The 22,426-nt window shown below is 47.2% G+C and overlaps 1 protein-coding gene across 5 annotated transcripts in view; it reads left to right on the top strand.

Annotated features, from left to right (window-relative positions):
- sdccag8 (SHH signaling and ciliogenesis regulator sdccag8) overlaps positions 1–22,426 on the top strand; it is a 505,046-nt gene that overhangs the window by 109,273 nt on the left and 373,347 nt on the right. For all 5 annotated transcript variants that reach the window (XR_011594991.1, XR_011594990.1, XR_011594989.1 and 2 more), the window contains exon 11: positions 12,938–13,072. Coding sequence is in view for 2 of the 5 variants with exons in the window: in XM_070889222.1 (XP_070745323.1) it covers positions 12,938–13,072 (135 nt within the window). In the remaining 3 variants the exon portion in view is untranslated. The remainder of the gene's footprint in view (positions 1–12,937; positions 13,073–22,426) is intronic.

Here is a 22,426-nt window from a genome sequence, read left to right as displayed (position 1 = left end):
CTTAGCATCGTCCTCGCAGCTCGCACTGCCACCCAGCTTAGTGTCATCTGTAAACTTGGAGATATTACATTCAATTCCTTCGTCTAAATCATTAACGTATATTGTAAATAGCTGGGGTCCCAGCACTGAACCCTGCGCCACCCCATTAGTCACTGTCTGCCATTCTAAAAAGGACCCGTTTATTCCCACTCTTTGCTTCCTGTCTACCAACCATTTCTCTATCCATGTCAATACATTACCCCCAATACCATGTGCCTTAATTTTGCACACTAATCTCTTGTGTGGGACCTTGTCAAAAGCCTTTTGAAAGTCCAAATCCACCACATCTACTGGTTCTTCCTTATCCACTCTACTAGTTACATCCTCAAAAAACTCTAGATTTGTCAAGCATGATTTCCCTTTCAAAAATCATGCTGACTTGGAACGATCCTGTCCAAATGCGCTGCTATTACATCTTTAATAATTGAAGCAGGAATGGAGTACTGAAGTTGCATGATCAGCCATGATCATATTGAATGGTGGTGCAGGTTCGAAGGGCCGAATGGCCTACTCCTGCACCTATTTTCTATGTTTCTATCCCCATCATGCGACTGTGGAGCTCCTAATCATTGAGCACTGCCCTCAGAGGAAATTTGCAGGCAGCCTACAAGATATCCATGCTGTTACACTGGAAGCTTTGGCCTGGATATTCAACTGGGATATTGATGTTTGAATTGCTTTGCTGCTACTATACGAAAGAAGACGACTACTATGTTAAAGGTGCTATCTAGATTCAAGTTGTTGTTGTTATTATCTAACGCTATGCAGGCTGCTTCCATTGGCGTTTACAGGTAGTAATAAAACAAAATGGTAACAACTTTTTGGATGTGTAGCCACAGAAGCTACCTGGAGACATTTGTTAAATATAGAGTGAAAAGCACTTATTGTAGCACAACACCTCATTTTAGAGGAATGAATAATCATGAGAGTGAGTTATTGTACTTACTGTCACTAATCGCATCGAGGCTGCCCTGTCTATGGAGGTGAAGTAAGACAATATGAAAAAAATAATTCCAGTATACCAGAATAAAATTGGGGGTCATTTACAAAAAAGAAAAGAATTCATATAAAATAATTACTTAAGGATAAAGCTGCTAATTGCATTCTGTACTCTACAGGCTGAAATCAAGAGAGCTGATGGGATTGATAGCTTTTTGTCCACGTTCTACACTATTGATTTGAAATTTATTTCAAGGCAATTGTTAAAAAAACTAGTGAAAAGGTAATACAATTGTAGGCTCAATCCCTCTTTCCCTTTTTAGCTCAGAGAAAAATAGTACCTCAAAAATACTGTTTATAGTTCTCATTCCACTCTCTCACACACAACTGCACACGCAGTACTAGTGGCTTGATTACTCAATATACTGAAGGTAAATTTGTGTGGGTTTTAATTGTCATTTCATGTTCAATCTAGTTTTATTTTAATATGCTGAGAACTGTATTTTAAAAAAAAAACAGGAAAAATAGTGCCATAACGCACCTGCTATTGTACACAGTCCAAATCAATGAAATTAAAGTATTGGGGAAAAGTGGTAATTTAATACAAGAGAGCTTATAGTGATGCATGAAGTAAGTGCATTTACTTTGCACATTACAAATGTTATGTTAAATTATTTGTGCAGCTTTCAAGGAGCTTATTCCAAAGCCCTTTTATTGACAAATCTACAATTTTTATTGCACTGATCCATTCTGTTGACAGTCTGGCTGATCCTCTGAAGTTAGTTATAAATGTCCTCTGTAGCCATCTGCTGGAGAAGCAAGATATTTATTGGTCTAAATAATCTTAGACCTGCTTTTTTATTGTTATGTCATCATCATCATAGGCAGTCCCTCAGAATCGAGGAAGACTTGCTTCCACTCGAAAAATGAGTACTTAGGTGGCTGAACAGACCAATGCGAGAACCACAGACCCTGTCACAGGTGGGACAGATACTCGTTGAGGGAAAGGGGGGTGGGACTGGTTTGCCGCACCCTCTTTCCGTTGCATGCGCTTGATTTCTGCATGCTCTCAGCGATGAGACTCGAGGTGCTCGGCGCCCTCCCGGATGCACTTACTCCACTTAGGGCAGTCTTTGGTTAGGGACTCCCAGGTGTCAGTGGAGATGTTACACTTTATCATGGAGGCTTTGAGAGTGTCCTTGTAACGTTTCCTCTGCTCACCTTTGGCTTGTTTGCCATGAAGGAGTTCTGAGTAGAGCGCTTGCTTTGGGAATCTCATGTCTGGCATGCAAACAGTGTGGCCTGCCCAGCTGAGCTGATCAAGTGTGGTCAGCGCTTCAATGCTGGGGATGTTGGCCTGGTCGAGGACGCTAACGTTGGTGCATCTGTCCTCCCAGGGGATTTGCAGGATCTTGCGGCAACATCGTTGGGGGTATTTCTCCAGTGACTTGAGGTGTCTACTGTACATAGTTCCTTGTCTCTGAGCCATACAGGAGGGCGGGTATTACTACAGCCCTGCAGACCATGAGCTTGGTGGCAGATTTGAGGGCCTGGTCCTCAAACACTCTCTTCCTCAGGCAGCCAAAGGCTGCACTGGCGCACTGGCGGCGGGGTGAATCTCGTCGTGAATGTTTGCTCTTGTTGATAGAAGGCTCCCGAGGTATGGGAAATGGTCCACGTTGTCCAGGGCCGCGCCGTGGATCTTGATGACTGGGGGGCAGTGCTGTGCGGCGAGGACAGGTTGGTGGAGGGCCTTTGTCTTACGGATGTTTAGCGTAAGGCCCATGCTTTCATACGGCTCAGTAAATACATTGACTATGATTTGGAGTTCAACCTCTGTATGCGCACAGATGCAGGCATCGTCCATGTACTGTAGCTCGACGGCAGAGGTTGGGATGGTCTTGGACCTGGCCTGGAGACGACGAAGATTGAACAGCTTCCCACTGGTTCTGTAGTTTAGTTCCACTCCAGCAGGAAGCTTGTTGACTGTGAGGTGGAGCATGACAGCGAGGAAGATTGAGAAGAGGGTTGGGGCGATGACGCAGCCCTGTTTGACCCCAGTCCGGACGTGGATTGGGTCTGTGATGGATCTGTTGGTAAAGATCACGGCCTGCATGTCATTGTGGAGCAGGCAGAGGATGGTGACGAACTTTTGGGGGCATCTGAAACTGAGAAGGACGCTCCATAGACCCTCACGGTTGACGGTATCAAAGGCCGATGTAAGGTCGACGAAGGCCATGTATAAGGGCTGGTGCTATTCCCTGCATTTTTCCTGCAGCTGTTGCGCTGTAAAAATCATGTCCATTGTGCCCCGAAGGGGAAAAATCCGCACTGAGGAGCTCCTCAGCCACAGGGAGAAGATGGTTGATGAGGACTCTCGCGACGACTTTCTCAGTGGTTGATAACAGGGAGATTCCTCTGTAGTTGCTGCAGTCGAACTTGTCCCCTTTTTTAAAGTTGGTCACGATCTCCCATCTCTTCTTACAAAGGTCTTTGACATTGTCAACCATGAGGGCTTATGGAGCGTCCTCCTCTGTTTTGGATGCCCCCAAAAGTTTGTCAACATCGTTCTCCTGCTCCACGACGACATGCAGGCCGTGATCCTTAGCAGCGGTTCCATTACAGACCCAATCCACGTTTGGACCAGGGTCAAACAGGACTGTGTCATCGTTCCAACTCTTTTCTCAATCTTCCTCGCTGCCATGCACCACCTCAGTCAACAAGCTCCCGCTGGAGTGGAACTAAACGACAGAACCAGTGGGAAGCTGTTTAACCTTCGCCGCCTCCAGGCCAGGTCCAAGATCACCCCAACTTCTGTCGTTGAGCTGCAATACGTGGACGACGCCTGCGTCTGCGCACATTCTGAGGCTGAACTCCAGGATATAGTCGATGTATTCACCGAGGCATATGAAACCATGGGCCTTACGCTTAACATCCGTAAGACAAAGGTCCTCCACCAGCCTGTCCTCGCCACACAGCACTGTCCCCCCCAATCATCAAGATTCATGGCCCGGCCCTGCACAACGTGGACCACTTCCCATACCTCGGGAGCCTCTTATCAACAAAGGCAGACATTGATGCGGCGATTCAACATCGCCTCCAGTGCACCAGTGCAGCCTTTGGCCGCCTGAGGAAAAGAGTGATTGAAGACCAGGCCCTCAAATTTACCACCAAGCTCATGGTCTACAGGACTGTAGTAATACTCGCCCTCCTGTATGGATCAGAGGCATGGACGATGTACAGAAGACACCTCAAGTCACTGGAGATATATCACCAACTATGTCTCCGCAAGATCCTGCAAATCCCCTGGGAGGACAGGTGCACCAACATCAGTGTCCTCGCCCAGGCTAACATCCCCAGCATTGAAGCACTGACCACACTCGATCAGCTTCGCAGGGCAGGCCACACAGTTCGCATGCCAGACACGAGGTTCCCTAAGCAATTGCTCTATGTGGAGCTCCTTCACGGAAAACGAGCCAAAGATGGGCAACGTAAATGTTACAACGACACCCTCAAAACATCCTTGGTAAAGTGCGACATCACCACTGACACCTGGGAGTCCCTGGCCGAAGACCGTCCTCGGTGGAGAAAGTGCATCCGGGAGGGCGTTGAGCTCTTCGAATCTCAACGCCACGAGCGTGACGAAGTCAGGCGCAGGCAGCGGAAGAAGTGTGCGGCAAATCAGTCCCACCCGCCCTTCCTCCGACGAATGTCTGTCCCACCTGTGACAGGATCTGTGGTTCTCGCTGTCATATATTCAACAGTCATTGTAATCCATGTATAAACTGACCCAAGTTGTACACCGTGAGAACACTGACCACTAGGTGGTGAACTTCTGGGAGACACTCATAACCTGGACTTTCAGGTATAAAAGGGGAAGCTCCACCCACCTTCTCCACTTCAGTGCTGGCGAATAAAGGTTGCTGGTCACAGAGTGACCTTCTCTCCAGTATGGGGCTCGTGTGCTTTTGTACTGTATAGTAAGGACATAATATTGGCGACGAGGATGGGATTTAAACGACGCGAGCATGGCCACTAGCAGCACAGACGAGAGGTACTGTGTTGGTGATGATTGGGACGATTTTATTGAGACGACAGCAAAGTTTCGTCACTAAGGAATGGCTGGGACAGGATTTGGCCGACAAACACAGGGCTCATCTCCTGACGGTTTTGTGGATCCAGGACGTACTCCCTGATGAAGGACCTTCTAGTGCCAGAGAAGCCAGCAGACAAGACTTTTGAAGAGCTCAGTAAGTTGATCGGGGAACACTTTAAACCGGCGAGCAGCATGCACATGGCGAGACACCGGTTTTATACGCACCGGCGGCGAGAAGGGCAAAGCGTTCCAGACTTTGTGGCAGACTTCCGGCGACTGGCGAGCCTATGTAAGTTCCCAGATGCATGCAGAGCGGAGATGCTGCGATTCTTTCTTTATTGAGGGCATCGGGCACGCTAGGGTTTTCAGGAAACTGATTAAGACCAAAGACTTGACCTTGGAAGCGGCGGCTCTGATAGCCCAGACAATTATCTCAGGGGAGGAAGAGACCAGCATGATGTTTGACAAAAATCTTGGTTTAAATGCAGCAAATGGACAGGGAGTCAACATTGTTAACGTGGCACACAGTTCTCCAGGCAGACAGGGGCAATCGGATATGCCCGAGCATGTAGTCGAACCCAAAGGGGGAATTCAACAGAGACAATGGCTAGCTGAACGGCGATTCATGCCATCGGAAGGGACAATGCGACCAGTAATGGGGCCATCAACACCTGTTAATGGTGCGTTTAAGGACAGTTACAGAGACAGTCAGAGACGATCGACTGGTAATGGACCTTTTGTTTCCAACAACGGCTCATGTTGGAGGTGTGGAGGCAAACACACAGCCAGAGCTTGCAGTTATCAGCAATATACCTGCAGAAATTGCAACGTCAGCGGTCACTTGGCGCGTATGTGCAGGAAGCCTGCAGCCAGGTTGATGTACGAGGAGGACGGACCCGATGTAAGCCCTACGAGATCAAATGGACACTGGGGGAACTCACTGGAAGCTGAGGTTCAGCGAGTTCATGTGGAGCACATATACAGTTCATGCACCAGGACGCCACTAATAATAATGAGAGTGCTCCTCAATGGCATCCCAGTATCAATGGAGCTAGACACGTCAGTCTCAATGGGGCCTGCCAGTCCTTGATGAGTATCAAACAGTTCGACAAGTTGTGGGCGTCCAAGGCCAGGAGGCCAAAATTATTGCCGATTGACGCACTGCTACGGACATATACAAAGGAGATCATTCCGGTGCTAGGCAGCGCCATGGTAGTCGTGACCCACAAAGATTCAGAGAATAGGTTGCCACTCTGGATTGTCCCGGGGGACGGTCCCGCACTGCTGGGGAGGAGTTGGCTTGCTGTCATGAACTGGAAATGGAGCGATGTCAATGCAATTTCTTCTGTGGAGCGAACAAATTTGACTCACTATTTCAACCTGGCATCGGCACTTTCATGGGGATCAAGGTAGTGATTCACATAAACCCGGCGCCAGGCCAATACACCACAAGGCCAGAGCGGTGCCGTATGTGATGCGGGAAAGATAGAATGCGAATTGGACTGCCTGCTGAGGGAAGGCATCATCTCGCCAGTCGAATTCAGTGACTGGGCGAGCCCAATTGTGCCGGTGCTCAAGGCGGATGGGTCGGTCAGGATATGTGGTGATTACAAAGCCACCATCAATCAGGTGTCACTCCAAGACCAGTACCCGCTACCGAGAGCGGAGGACCTCTTTGCGACGCTATCCGGTGGCAAACTTTTTTCAAAATTGGACCTGACTTCAGCTTACATGACCCAGGAGATGGCGAGTGAGTCTAAGAAGCTGACCACAATCATGACACACAAGGGGTTGTTTGAGTACAACAGATGTCCGTTCGGCATTCGCTTGGCCGCCGCGATCTTCCAACGAAACATGGAAAGTCTCCTCAAGTCGATTCCAAGGACGGTGGTTTTTCAAGACGACATGCTCATCACGGGTTGCGATACTGAAGAACACCTCCACAACCTGGAAGAGGTGCTACGCAGACTGGACCGGGTAGGTCTGCGACTGAAAAAGGCGAAGTGCGTCTTCCTAGCTCCAGAGGTAGAATTCCTGGGGATTAAGGCAGCAGCAGACTGGATCAGACCTACCACGTCCAAAACGGAAGCGATCCAGAGAGCATCCAGACCCCGTAACACGACGGAGCTGCGTTCGTTCCTGGGGCTCCTGAACTATTTCGGTAACATTCTTCCCAAATTGAGCACGTTGTTAGAGCCGCTACACGTGCTCCTACGCAAAGGTCGCAAATGGGTCTGGGGAGACAGCCAGGAAAGGACTTTTGATAGAGCACGAAATTTGTTATGCTCCAACAATCTGTTAAAACTAGTTTCTTACATGGGTCATGTAGGGCCAAGTTGGACGCCCGTTTTTCGTGCCAGAAAGTGCGCCTAAAAAAAACGTACCTATTCTCCGGCTCTCTGCAGGTCCTCTGGAGCTTGGCGCGGAGCCAGGTCCCTGCGCTGAAAACAGTGCCGGGACCTCTGCACATGCGCGCTACAGTGGGCGCGCATGTGCAGTAGCTCCAGGTGCCCAAAACTGTGTGGGAGGGACCCGAAGCACGCAGCCCCTTGCCCTGGCCGAATGGCCTCACTGGGGTTGCGTGCATAAGGCTCCTCCCACCCGACCTGACTCCCGCTCTCCCCGCCCCGCCCTGGTGACCCGACCTCCGCGACTCTCTCCTGAAAACTGCGCCGATGCACTCAGCAGGCTCCCACTTGCCACCACCAAGGGGGCAACCGAGCACGCTGCTGAGATGGTCATGGCTGTTGAAGCTTTCGAAAGCGAAGGCTCATCCGTGACAGCCCATCAGATCAAAGTCTGGACAAATAGAGACCCGCTACTGTCTTTAGTCAAGAAATGTGTCCTGAATGGGGACTGGGCAGCCACGTACGAGGCATGCTCTGAGGAATTTAAACCATTTCACAGGCGCAAGGATGAACTCTCGATTCAGGCCGATTGCCTACTATGGGGAAACCGAGTAGTCATGCCCCAGATGGGCAGAGAGGCGTTCATCCGAGAACTCCACAATGAGCACCTGGGCATTGACATGACGAAGGCAATTGCCAGGTCACACGTTTGGTGGCCAGGGATAGATGCAGACCTGGAACTTTATGTTCGCAGGTGCAACACGTGTGCTCAGCTAGGCAATGCGCCCAGGGAAGCCCCCCTTAGCCCCTGGCCCGCCAAGCCATGGTCACGCATCCATGTGGACTACGCAGGTCCTTTCCTGGGTAAAATGTTTTTGGTTGTAGTTGACGCCTACTCCAAATGGATCAAGCGTGACATTCTCAATTCAAGCACATCCTCTGCCACGATAGAAAGTCTACGGGCAATGATCGCCACCCATGGTCTACCGGACGTCTTGGTCAGCGACAATGGCCCGTGCTTTAGTAGCATTGAATTCCAGGACTTCATTGCAAGAAATGGTATGAACCATGTCAGAACGGCACCGTTCAAGCCGGCCTCAAACGGCCAGGCGGAACGAGTAGTGCAGATAATCAAACATGGGATGCGCAGAATCCAAGGGAGTTCCCTACAAAGCCGCTTATCACATCTCCTATTGGCCAATAGATCTCGACCACACTCGCTCACAGGGGTTCCACCCGCAGAGCTGCTAATGAAAAGGACGCTCAAAACCAGGTTATCTCTTATACACCCCACCATGAAAGAAATTGTTGATGGCAGGCGCCGGTCACAATGTGACTGCCATGACGGGAATGCGAGGGCACGATGTATTGATGTCAATGACCCTATCTTTGTCCTCAACTACGCTGCAGGACCCAAGTGGCTCTCAGGCACTGTGATTGCCAAGAGGGGAATGGGATTCTGGTAGTTAAACTTACCAATGGACAAATCTGCCACAAACACGTGGATCAAACAAAAAGGAGGTTCAGCAACCCCATAGAAGAAGCAGAGGAAGAATACGTTGTAGAGTTCACTCCACCACAGGTGACCGAGCAGCAGAACCAAGTGGAGGCGAGCCCAGTCACTGTGGGCAGTCCGGACAGGCCTGAGGCACCGCAGATACTCAGGCCAGCGCCCAACAACCGGAGCCCCAACTCAGGCGCTCTACAAGGATCGTAAACCACCAGAGAGACTTAACCTGTGATCCCAATAAGACTTTGCTGGGGGGAGGTGATGTCATGTATTCAACTGTCATTGTAATCCATGTATAAACTGACCTAAGTTGTACACCGTGAGAACACTGACCACTAGGTGGTGAACTTGTGGGAGACACTCATAACCTGGACTTTCAGGTATAAAAGGGGAAGCTCCACCCATCTTCTCCACTTCAGTGCTGGCGAATAAAGGTTGCTGGTCACTAGAGACCTTCTCTCTAGTATGGGCCTCGTGTGCATTTTTACTGTATAGTCAGGACATATTACTCGCAATGGACTGTTCACCCACCAAAGGACTTACTTTAGGAGTGGAAGCAAGTATTCCTCGATTCCGAGTGACTGCCTATGAGAGTGAGTGAATGTCCCCTTTTTTAAAGATGGTCACAATCACTGCATTTCTGAGATCTCCCGGCATGCTCTCCTCCCTCCAGATGAGAGAGATGAGGTCACATATTCGCGCCAACAGTGCCTCTCCGCCATACTTCAGTGCCTTAGCGGGGATTCCAGATGGCCGCCGGGGTGGCAGCTCCCTCAGGAACTCCCATGCCAAATCAACTTTACTCTTCCACCATCCGACAACGATTCACCCTCAACCTCCCACCTCCCACTGTCGAAACTCCCCCTAGCCCTAATAGAGACCCTAATAGGGGTTGTATCATTCATAAATCCTTACTTTAAACCCTAATCCTGCAAATCCTCAAAATTCAGGCCTACCTCAGGCTTCCCTCCAAACCACCCATTGGCGACGACGACCGAGCCTCCTGCAGCGGCGACCTGCACCTCTTTTCCCCCCCCCCCCCTCCCCTTCGGCGGCCTCCTCCTCCGATGTCGACATCGACCCAACTGCTTCACCTGATCCCTGAACCTCAACAACGCCCAGCGAGCCAGGTGAGCCTCCGATCGGGCCTCCAGCGGCGACCAGGCCCCCTCCAGCGGCGACCAGGCCCCCTCCAGCGGCAAGCAGACCACCTCCAGCGGCGGCAGCTGTGCCTTTCCTCCACGATGGCGTTTAGGCCTCGTCATGTTCCACGACGGCGGTTGGCCTTTCCTCCTCCTTCAGCAACTGTTATGTAAGTGCCATGTCAATGTCATAGCTTTAAGATTACACCGTGTGGATAATAAAATAAATAGGTTAATGTCACCATTAAAATACTAAACAAAAAAGTGCATATGAACACATTAAGTCTTTACTAGTACAGGTTGTACCTCTCCAGTCCGGGACTCAAGTCCGGAAACACCCCTGGTCTGGCATCAGTCCCAGCGTGGACAGTCCCTTTAAGCGGTGTTGCAGTGAGCGGGCTGGGCCGGGCTGGGGTACTGCAGTGGTGTGTGTGTGTGGAGCGATTGGCTGGAGCGGCTGTCAGTCAGTGCGGGTTCTGCTGGTGCTGGCAACCATGCCCACAGGCTGAGAGCAGGAGCCACAGACAGAGCAAGCGCAGCAGCTCTCGTTCTCTCTCGGGGGTGGGTCTGTGCATTGTGCATTGTACAAAGCGCTCTGACCTGCCCCGGGGATGGGCTGGGGGGTCGATGAGGGAGGCAGGCTCTGATTTTCCGTCTCAGGATCCATCGCACACTCCACGCTGCAAGAACCGGCATGTGTGCGTGCATGCGCCGTCGCCAGTCTCGGGGGCGGGGGGCATTGTGTGTGTGTGTGTGTGCCTCGGTATGAGGAGGCTGCCGCTTCCACTAGTCAGGCTCTGCTCGCGGCTTACACACGGACTGGCGCCGGGAGCGTCTCTCCTTGACTTTATCCTCCACTTTATCTCCGATCTTTATTTTTTTTTGTGTGTGTATGTATGTGTTTTTTTTTTAGGTATTCGTGTTCATTGTGATAAGCGAGCCAGGCAAGGGAAGGGAAGGGCAGGTTGATGACTGAGGCGCCGAAGCTGGGCCTGAGGATTTAAAAAAACGCAGTCGGCTTCTGCGCAGTGCATGCGCAGAACACATCCGGGTCATTGACAGCAGCGTTGTCACCAGTTGACTCCCGTGGTTTGGAAAATTCTCTGGTCCAGCATCAGTCAGGTCCCAAGGGTGCCGGACCAGAGAGGTCCAACCTGTATTCATGGCCCATAACTAATTATGTATTTCACCTGTATAATTCATAAGGTTTTTTTCTTAAATACCAGAGTCATCTGCTTTGCTCTTTGGACTAAACATTTTACCTAAACCTTAATTCTTGCCTCTATCACTCTAGACTTGACTTCTCCAGTCTACTCCTTGCTGGCCTCCTGAACGCCACCCTCCACAAACTCAAAATGTCGAAATTTTAAACCGCTCACAGCCTGTCCCATATTAAACATATTGTGCCCAGCAGCTATGTCCTCCCAGACCAAAATCGGAGATTCTTCCTGCCCTGATTGAGGGTCCAAGGTGATCACTGAATCATTGAGGGTGTCATATCACTCTCACCCAGTGAGAAAATCCTCTAAAGGAATTTTGTTTGCCAGTTCTACAGTGCAACATAGTCAATTCAATCAAGAATTTCTACTTTCCTTCTCTCTGTTCTGTTCGTTATGCCATAAATCTGTCTCTAATTGTCTGCAGGGCTGCTTGCCAGCTTTTGATTGCTGTTGATGTATGAGCAAGTTGCTGGAGAGTTCACAACAGGAGTCTCCACTTAGTTTGGTTCCTCTTTTTTTCCCTCAGGGGATGTATAATGGTAGGTCGTGTCTGCAGAGTAATTATATCGCTGCAGTATTTACTAGGCGACGAGTAGGAGCCTGGGCTCCCCAGGTAGACAGTGTTTAGACATGGGGTGAGTGTTTTAGAACTGTTATGGTACTTCACGTTAGGGATTTGTTTGTACTTCAACTGGGCTTTCTTTATAACAAATGTGAGGGTAGAATGTTTTTTTGTTTGTCAGTGATATTCATTAGGCACTTCAGATTATTCTACTTACATTTAGAAGTGCTGAGGATGAGGTGAAGCTTCTGAATATCTCTGATAAGAGGGGAGACATTTATTTTTTTATCTAAAGCGTGCAGCCACCATAAATAGTGAGCATAACTTTCAGAAGCAAACGGCCATGCTTCACAAACTTTGTGGGATGATTTGAGGGTGCAAATATACGAATGGATGAGGGATATGCACTAGCTTACATTGGTCTTTAGATGGCATCTAACAAACCTCCACCGCTGAGCCTTTTACCAAAGAAGAAATTCCATTTTTGAAACATATTTTGGGTATCATTAGAACCGGACATTTTGGGTCTTCCCTCTGCTCTGAACTTTTCCAAGGACGTGGGTTACAGGAGTAGCCTGCACGTATCGAAGAGTAGCTCAGTAAAATTTAATGCAAGTTGGTTCTTCAGACTGGTCTGTGGGCTGATCCTGAATCAGCAGAGCTGGGGAAAAAGCATCACCAGCTATCTATAAATATTCTATAAAATACCCTAACCTCCAAAAAAAAGTCTTGATAACTGAAGGAGAGCCCAGAGAAGATTGATAATGATGATTCCCATTCTGAAGGTTCTAAGTTTATGAAGTAGTTCTCATCAACATGAACTTGTTTTCATTCAAGATGTGGGTCAAAAAACACTTACTCCACTGTTCATCTGACCATTTTAGCAACAAACGTACAAAGTGATTAAAGTACGCACGCATACACAGTGCGAATATTGAGATCACCTGCCCAACAGTGGTGTCTACTCCAGTTTTTAATCTACTAATAAGAAAAACAATGAGTCAAATCTAGAATTCCAATATCGTATTGGACAACACTGCTGTAGAATAAATGCAATTCATGATATTCTGTTTATTTTCAGGTGACCTGTTTATCAGAGAATGTTGCCTGTCTTGAAGGTCAATTGCAGAGGCTGATGAGAGAAAGGGATTCAGTATGTAACCAATTGGAAGAAGCTCAGAAGCAACTAATGTATAATGAGAAGGAAATCAATAAGGTACAAAATCAAAAATTCTACAGACTGGGCACACAATAATATTGTGATGTTAGTCTGTGACTAGTGTGTATGTTCATATATAAATGTATGCTGTGGAAATGTTGGGGTCAGTCCCTTTCACAACTATTTACCCTTGGGGAATAGACTCATGCAATGTAACTGAGTGAATTGCATTAGCTGCGGCTTATCTCCTGTAAAGCACCAGATCTAACACGTATTCTACTTGATACACATTTACGTAAAGAAACATATTTTGAATGAACTTCAATTTTAGAAATTATTTAAAGCTAGTTAATATGAATCATTTTGCCCTCCCACTGAGGTCAGATTGTGTGCATCTTAATATAGTTCATCATGTGGTCCCTTGGCGGTTTGTGGATTGTGGCGCTATGATAAGAACAGGGGAATATAGGAACAGGAATAAGCCATTCAGTCTCTCGAGCCTATTGCACCATTCAATGAGATCATGGCTGATCTGCGATCTAACTCCGTATACCTGCCTTTGGCCCATATCCCTCAATACATTTAGTTAACAAAAATCTATCAATCTCAGATTTAAAATTAACAATTGATCTAGCATCAATTACCATTTGCGGAAGAGTTCCAAACTTCTACCACCCTTTAAGGGCTAGATTTTCGGTGCGAAAACTGTAGTTTTACACCAAAATTACTATTTTCGCTGCACTATCATTTTGCGGTCTAACTTTTGGCCTTTACGTCTGCGGCAGGGGCGCATCGGTAAATTCGGCGCTGCACGAGGATTTGCGGCCCAAACGCGAGTTTCAGCAACTTTAGTTCCAGGCCGCTATCGCTGCGAGAGAGGCCTTGAGAGGGGGGAAAACAAATCAAAAAAAAAAAAATTGCAAAAAACCTTCACAAAACCCTAACCTACTAAATCGTTGAAAAATAATGAAAAAATAAAAACTTTAACTTACCTTTTTTGCAGGTCTTCATACTTGCCGCTGCTGGCAGGGCTGCACCGACAGGTTTGACAATGTCGGTATTCTAGTATGGCGGAAAGTGCCAAAAGTACGACGGTAACGCAATCCGTGGCGTTGCACGTTGTTTCAAGTCGCCGCACCTCTCCCCGGCGGTACTTGAAAGCGCCGCAGCAAAGAGGTGCCCGAGGATCCCACAGAGGGTCAAATCGCAGCGAAACCCGGTCACAAAGCTGGTGAAAATGCAGCCTGCATGCGTGTGCAGAAGTGTTTCCTAATTTCATTCTTGAAAGGTCTTGCTCTAATGTTTAGACTTTGCCCCTTAGTCCTAGAATCCCCCAAATTAGTTTCTGTCTATCTGTTCCCCTTAATATCCTGAAAACTTCAATTAGATCACCCTTTAACTTAAATTTTAGGTAATTATAACGTAATTTGTGTAATCTCTCCTCGTAACTTAACCTTTGAAGTTTGGGTATAATTCTGGTAAACCTACGCTGCACTCCCTCCAAGGCCAATATATCCTTCCTAAGATGTGGTGCCCAGAACTGCTCCATGTGTGGTCTAACCAGGATTTTGTATTGCTGCAACATAACTTCTACCCCCTTGTATTCTAGCCCTCTAAAGGCCAACATTGCATTAGCTTTTTTGATTATTTTCTGTACCTGTTCATATTTTAATGATCGATGTACTTGGACCCCCAGTTCTCTTTGGACATCCACTGTTTTTAGTTTTTCACCATTTATAGAAAGTACCCTGTTCTATCCCTTTTAGGTCCAAAGTGGATGAGCTCACATTTGCTTACATTAAAATCCATTTGCCACAGTTTTACCCATCCACTTAATCTATCAATGTCCCTTTGTAATTTTATACTTTCATCTACACTGCCTATAATGCCACCTGGCAAATTTGGATATATGACTTTCTATGCCATCATCTAAGTTGTTAATAAATACTATGAATAGTTGAGGCCTCAACACAGATCCCTACTAATCACATCCTGCCAATTTGAGTACCCATTATCCCCACTCTCTGTCTCCTGCCGTTCAGCCAATTTCCTAACCAGGTAAATAATTTGCTCTCAATTCCGTGGGCTTCTACCTTAGTTAACAGTCTCTTTATGAGGGACTTTATCAAGTGCCTTCTGGAAGTCCATATAAATAACATCCACAGACATTTCCCTGTCCACTACTTTAGTCACCTCTTCAAAAAATTCTATTAGGTTTGTCAGGCATGACCGACCTTTCACTAATCCATGCTGGCTCTCTCTGGTCAATTGAAATTTTTGGAGGTGTTCAGTCACCCTATCCTTAATTATAAACTCTAGCAATTTCCCAACAACAGCTGCTATGCTAACTGGTCTATAATTCCCTCGTTTCCGTCTCTCACCATTCTTAAATAGCAGAGTGAAGTGCGCAATATTCCAGTCTAAAGGAACGACTTCTGAATCTTGAGAACTTTGAAAGATTATAGTTAGGGCATCTACTTTGTTTAAAATCCTGGGATGGAAACTATCTGGTCCTGGGGATTTGTCACTCTTTAATGTCATTATTTTACTAACGTTAATTTTATTGAGTCCCTGTCCCTGACTCAATATTAGTTTCCTTTGGATCTCTGGCATGCTATACTTTTCTACTGCAAATAGTGACGTAAAGTAATTATCCAACATGTCCACCATTTCTTTATTATCATTTGCAATATCACCAATTTCAGTTTTTAAGGGGTCAACCTTTCCTCTGACTACCCTCTTTTTCCTAATGTAATTGTCAAAATTCTTCATCGTGATTTTGATATCCCTTGCAAGATTCTTTTCATGCTCCTATTTTGTAGCTCTTACTATCTGTTTTGTCTCCCTTTTTTGTTCTTTGTATCTTTCCCATTCACCAGGATCAGTGTATTTTTGGGTGTGGCAGTACTCTGTAATAAAGAAATGCAGGCCATGATGTGGGGAGAAAGGATGAGTAAGTTTTAATTATAGAAAGTTAGAGTAGGAATGGGGAGAAACTGGAGAGAGCAGCTATCTATAATTAGCTGCCCCAAAATGGCATACTGTATAGACCTAATCAATGTTTTGTATAAATTCATCATTACTTTTCCATTTTTGTATTCAATGACCTATTTATAAAATCCAAAATTCTAATTTCCCTTTTACTATATGTTTTTGACTCTTTTTTTTGTTCTTTGTATCTTCCCCATTCGCCAGGATCAGTGTATTTTTGGGTGGCAGTACTCTGTGTAATAAAGAAATGCAGGCCATGATGCGGGGAGAAAGGATGAGTAAGTTTTAATCTGGATCAGTTTCTATGGACTGGAGGGTAGCTAATGTAACCCCACTTTTTAAAAAAAGTAGAGAAAATGGGTAATTATAGACCGGTTAGCCTGACATCAGTAGTGGGGAAAATGTTGGAATCAATTATTAAAGATGAAAAGCGGCGTATTTGAAAAGCAGTGACAGGATCGGTCCAAGTCAGCATGGATTTATGAAAGGGAAATCATGCTTGACAAATCTTCTAGAATTTTTTGAGGATGTAACTAGTAGAGTGGACAAGGGAGAACCAGTGGATGTGGTGTATTTGAACTTTCAAAAGGCTTTTGACAAGGTCCCACACAAGAGATTGGTGTGCAAAATTAAAGCACATGGTATTGGGGGTAATGTACTGACATGCGTAGAGAATTGGCTGGCAGAAAGTCGGATTAAACGGGTCCTTTTCAGAATGGCAGGCAGAGACTAGTGGGGTGCCATAGGGCTCAGTGCTGGGATCCCAGCTATTTACAATATACATCAATGATTTAGATGAAGGAATTGAGTGTAATATCTCCAAGTTTGCAGATGACACTAAGCTGGAGGGCAGTATGAGCTGTGTGGAGGATGCTAAGAGGCTGCAGGGTGACTTGTACAGGTTAGGTGAGTGGGCAAATGCATGGCAGATGCAGTATAATGTGAATAAATGTGAGGTTATCCACTTTGATGGCAAAAACACGAAGGCAGAATATTATCTGAATGGCGGCAGATTAGGAAAAGGGGAGGTGCAACGAAACCTGGGTGTCATGGTTCATCGGTCATTGAAAGTCGGCATGCAGGTGCAGCAGGCGGTGAAGAAGGCAAATGGTATGTTGGCCTTCATAGCAAGGGGATTTGAGTATAGGAGCAGGGAAGTCTTACTGCAGTTGTACAGGGCCTTGGTGAGGCCTCACCTGGAATATTGTGTTCAGTTTTGGTCTCCTAATCTGAGGATGGACGTTCTTGCTATTGAGGGAGTGCAGCGAAGTTTCACCAGACTGATTCCCAGGATGGCTGGACTGACATATGAGGAGAGACTGGATCGATTGGGCCTGTATTCACTGGAGTTTAGAAGGATGAGAGGGGATCCCATAGAAACATATAAAATTCTGACGGAACTGGACAAGTTAGATGCAGGAAGAATATTCCCGATGTTGGGGAAGTCCAGAACCAGGGGACACAGTCTAAGGATAAGGGGTAAGCCATTTAGGACTGAGATGAGGAGAAACTTCTTCACTGAGAGTTGTGAACCTGTGGAATTCTCTACCGCAGAGAGTTGTTGATGCCAGCTCATGGGATATATTCAAGAGGGAGTTAGATATGGCCCTTACAGCGAAAGGGATTAAGGGGTATGGAGAGAAAGCAGGAAAGGGGTACTTGGTGAATGATCAGCCATGATCTTATTGAATGGTGGTGCAGGCTCGAAGGGCCGAATGGTCTACTCCTGCACCTATTTTCTATGTTTCTATGTGCTTTATTTCTGTACTACCATTCCTTGTTTTTTTCTCCCAAATTCTATTATATCACACTTATCCACATTAAATTGCATCTGCCATTGGTCTGCCCATTCTGCTAGCATGACTGTCTTCCTTAAATCTTTTACAGTCCTCCTCACTATTTTCAAAACTTTGGTGTCATCAACAGATTTCACTGCTGTGTTCTGTATACTCAAATATTCTGTATATAATGAGAACAAATAATCTGTATATAATGAGAACAAATAATCTGTATATAATGAGAACAAAAGTGGGCTCAGCACTGCTGTCTGGGCTTCACCACTTCCCATCCAAGCTGCACTGATTTATCCTAACATTTTGTTTCCTATCAATCAACCATGCTGTTACATTTCCTCTTGCGCTGCATATCATAGCTGTGCCCAATCCTGTCCTCACCCAACTCCTTCAGCAGGGGTTGCTGGATAGCAATCAGACGCGTGGACCATGCCTGATTTTCTCTAACCCAGGAGAAATAAGGCCATTTCTAGTAACTCTGTCACCATGCCAGCTGAAGACTAGCAGCACAGTTTGAAGCTGCAATGGTCCTGGTATAAATGGCTGATTCTCATTGGATAAGCTCAGGTGAGCTATACCTAGGGTGGGGGCGGTGGGGTGCGGTGATGTTGGTAGGGAAGAGAAACACTCTGGGTTTCTTCAACATAAAACAAGTAAGCTAAGACTTATCGCCTTTGCCATACGGATAACTGAATGTTCTCCAAATCTTCCAAGTTACTACCCCTCTTCAAATGCTCATTTCGTGTCAGTAATTAGGTGGGAAATCATACTTCCACTCTGTGCCTGGTTAATCGAAGTAATTTGGAATGCTGCTGACCACACATGCACCAATCCAAGCTTCGAATAACATGTTACCTCAGTGAGTTAAAACTGTATTTTGTCACTAAACGTTAAAAATTTAGTGTCGATTAAAATATTCTAGATCACTTTTGAAATATTCCTTCGTGTTATGTCTCTAATGTACTTATGAATGACTCCACGAGGCAATGTGTTGTACTCAAACTGTAGTGACCTTGGTCCTTTATTCGTAACTCCAGAGTGAGGCAGCCGCATGGTGGCTATCCTTTTTTACAGCCTCTGCCACCAGGGCAGGAAACCCCAGTCTGCACCAGTTGCACCCTCTAGTGGTGCCAGCATGGTATATACACAATATGCCTCATTGATAGTACATCAGGTAAACAAGTCTCCACCGTATGCAACTATACAGTGACTACACAGAGAGTATATCTATAGTCTGCATATATAACATCACTCTCCCCAATTACCTTTGTACCATGTGCTCTGGCTTAGCTCTCCCCAGACTTGAGTGCGAATAGCCCTTGCACCTTGGCTGTGCTTTGGCTTGGCTCTCTTCCTGTTAACCCCCAAGTCCTTTTGTCACAACTTTGGATAGTGGTTACCAGTTTGGATGGTTCGATGATGCAGTGGAGTTTTCAGTGGGTTCTGGGTGTGATCCATGTGTGTGTCCATGGCTACATACATCCATCCCCCCCCCCCCCCGCCAACAGCGAGATCATGCAGCTGGCCCATTACATTACATACAGGATCAGACACAGTGCAAGTACAAAGAAAGGAAGATTTTTTTTTACAGTTTGTATTGTGACACCTTGGTTCAGTGACTTACATTTGTTACGTTTTACGGTCGTGCGCCAGGATTGGGTAGATTGCATTCATGGTTCAGTCATGGTCAGTAGTGAGGTAGCAGTACAGGTATGCGAGGACGCTGGTTCCAGAGCAACCGGACGGAGTCCTAGTCATCTGATGGCGGCGCTGCGTCCTCCTGCTAGCGGGGTGGGCTTGGTTCGCTCACCTAGCCAGGACTCGGGGCCTTTGCCGTTGCCTAGCGGTGGGCAGAGCCACAGATGTGTGTGGCCTCCCTGTCCTCCTTTGAGGGCTGCAGAATCTTCTGCCTGCTCTCTAACGGTGTTGGAAACCTGGCTGGTCCAGGTCCCGTTTGGGGAAATCGTTGGTTCTGACCTTTCGCTCCCGGACATGGCCGAGGTAGCGACTGGGTCTGGGGGCTGCACCGTCTCCACCTGGGTGGTGGGCAAAGGCGGCCGACTGCGCGTATTGGCACCGTTTTTGTTTCCAGGTCCATGGCGAATAGTGCCATCAGGTGCCATGGGATAGACCCGGGGCAGGGTATCAGGATCAGTGCCTTCACCCTCCTGAGGTCGCTGGCTTATAACTTGTAGGGACACCTGGGGCAGGGCATCAGGATCAGCACCTTTACCCTCCTGAATTCGCTCGCTTGCTACTTTTGGGGACACTCTATTCCCGACATCTCGCAACAACATTTTGTTCTTTAAATTAGAAATAGTACCGACATCTCTCAACAACATTTTGTTCACAATCTTTAATCAGTTCATTACATTGATTGCCATGCATACAATGTCTCTTTAAGTTCAGTTGGTTGCAGGTCTCCTTTAAGAGAACCCTGCTGGCTTTACCCCAATCGAATCCTTTGTTAGACACCACGTGTTGGTCCCTCAGCGTTGCACCACGTGATATGGCTGCAGTAGGGATGTCATCTTGCCCCTGTTCTCGAGGTCAACTGCCTTGATCCTTCTCTCCCGCGATTCTATCACAGAAGCTGGAAGAGTGCCTGTGAATTCGATCTCCCTCCCCAGGAGTCCTGCCACTGGAGCCAGGAAGGTACTTTTAGGTCGTTCCGGTCAGATCATTGCCACGCAGTCGTGATGGATGGTCTCTGCCTCAGGTGCTGCGCTGGTCTGTTCTCTGGTGCCTGGCCCAAGCGAAGGTGAGGTTTTGCTCTGCCTCTGAGCATGGGGGACACCGATTGCTGGAGTGAAGAGGTCTTCCCATTTCCACTGGATCTTCCCCATCCACCTTCTTCCGAGTAGCGTTGGACCATCACCTGCAACAATCCACAGAGGTAACTTGTGCACCACGCCATTATGGATTACACTTATATCCGCACCACCAAGGAATGGGATCAGCTCCTTGGTGTAGGTGCGCAACTTTTCCTGTACTGGAACCAGCTCGGGTCGTTTTTCGTTCCATAGCCTCTCAAAGGCATCCTAGCTCATCACTGACTGGCTCGCTCCCGTGTCCACTTCCATGAAGTCTGGAACGGCGTTTATTTCGACTTCCATCTTTACTGGAGGACAATCAGTGGTACAGATATACATTCCATACACCACTTCTTGGGGCTGAGCTGCCTCTCTGGCCAAATCATCGTACTTCTCGCTGAATTCAAAGTCATCTACTGACTCCTCTGCTAGACGGTGAGTCGTATTTCTTTTACACATACGCTGGAGGTGGCTCGCATACGTACTCAGCAAACCAACACTGGTGAGCCCTATGGTTCCCTCTGCAATGCCAGCATGGTGCTACTCGATTAGCACCCCTCGGCGGTCGCTGAGTTCTGGAACCCCAAGGTCTGTGCTCTCTGCTTTGGGCAGAGCCACGTTCTACAGTCCTGCCTGTGAAAGGCACCATTCTGTGTACAGTACTTGCCGGGTTTGAGTCCACAGGATGAATAATTTGCTTGCTGCTGCAGGTCGAGGTCATGAACGCCTGACTGATGCTGATGGCCTTCTTCAGGTTGACTGTGGTGTCGGCAGATAATAGCTTGTGAAGTAGGCCCTCGTGGCCAATTCCCATAACGAAGATGTCTCGCAATGCTTCGTTGAGGTATATGCCAAAATCACATGGTGCCGCAAGTCTCCTGAGGTCGGCAGCATATTTTGCAATCTCCTGGCCCTCAGGTCTGCGGTGAGTGTAGAATCTGTGCCTGGCCGTGAGGAATGCTCTCTTTTGGTTTTAGTTGGTCGCGAATTAGTTCAGTCAGCTCATCGTATGTCTTATCCTTGGCCTTTGTGGGTGCCAGCAAGTCCCTGACGAAGCGGTAGACCTCGGGCCCACAACTGGTCAGCAGTATAGCCTTGTGCTTCTCTGCCAATGCATCCGTCTCCCCTGCCAGGTCGTTTGCCACGAAATATTGCTCAAGCCTTTCCGTGAAGGCATCCCAATCATCACCGTCTACGAAGTCTTTTAGTGTGCCAAAGGTAGCCATAATCGTGTGAAAGTCCGTATATTCATCGCCAGTTGTTATGTCTCTAATGTACTTATGAATGACTCCATGAGGCAATGTGTTGTACTCAAACTGTCCTGACTTTGGTCCTTTATTCCTAACTCCAGAGTGAGGTACAAGCATGGTGGGCAGCCTTTTATACAGCCCCTGCCACCAGGGCAGGAAACCCCCGGTCTCCACCAGTTGCACCTGCTAGTGGTGCCAGCATAGTATATACACAGTGTAGACCTTATTGATAGTACATCAGGTAAACAAGTCTCCATCTTATACAACTATACAGTGACTGCACAGAAAGTATATCTACAGTCTGCATATATAACACTTCGCCAAATAACTTTTCCTCTCCTTCATTTGATTTTCATTGTTCCTCCTTTGTAGTTAGCACATTGTAATTATGCACTTCACATTTTCCCTCTTGAACTGACAATTGTCATTTGAGAAATGATGGGCAGAGATGACATCTTTTGTGTTTGCTGATGATTTCTGTGCTATGCCTTTTGTCTTTGGTGTATTCTGGGCCACATTCATGACTGATGCGTCTTTGTTTGTCTGAGCAACAGCATCCTTGAG

The sequence above is a fragment of the Pristiophorus japonicus genome, chromosome 9 (genome assembly GCF_044704955.1).
Source record: "Pristiophorus japonicus isolate sPriJap1 chromosome 9, sPriJap1.hap1, whole genome shotgun sequence".
NCBI lineage: Eukaryota > Metazoa > Chordata > Chondrichthyes > Pristiophoridae > Pristiophorus > Pristiophorus japonicus.
The sequence above is the reverse complement of the archived record's forward strand: the minus strand, read 5'-3'. Positions and strand labels throughout refer to the sequence as shown.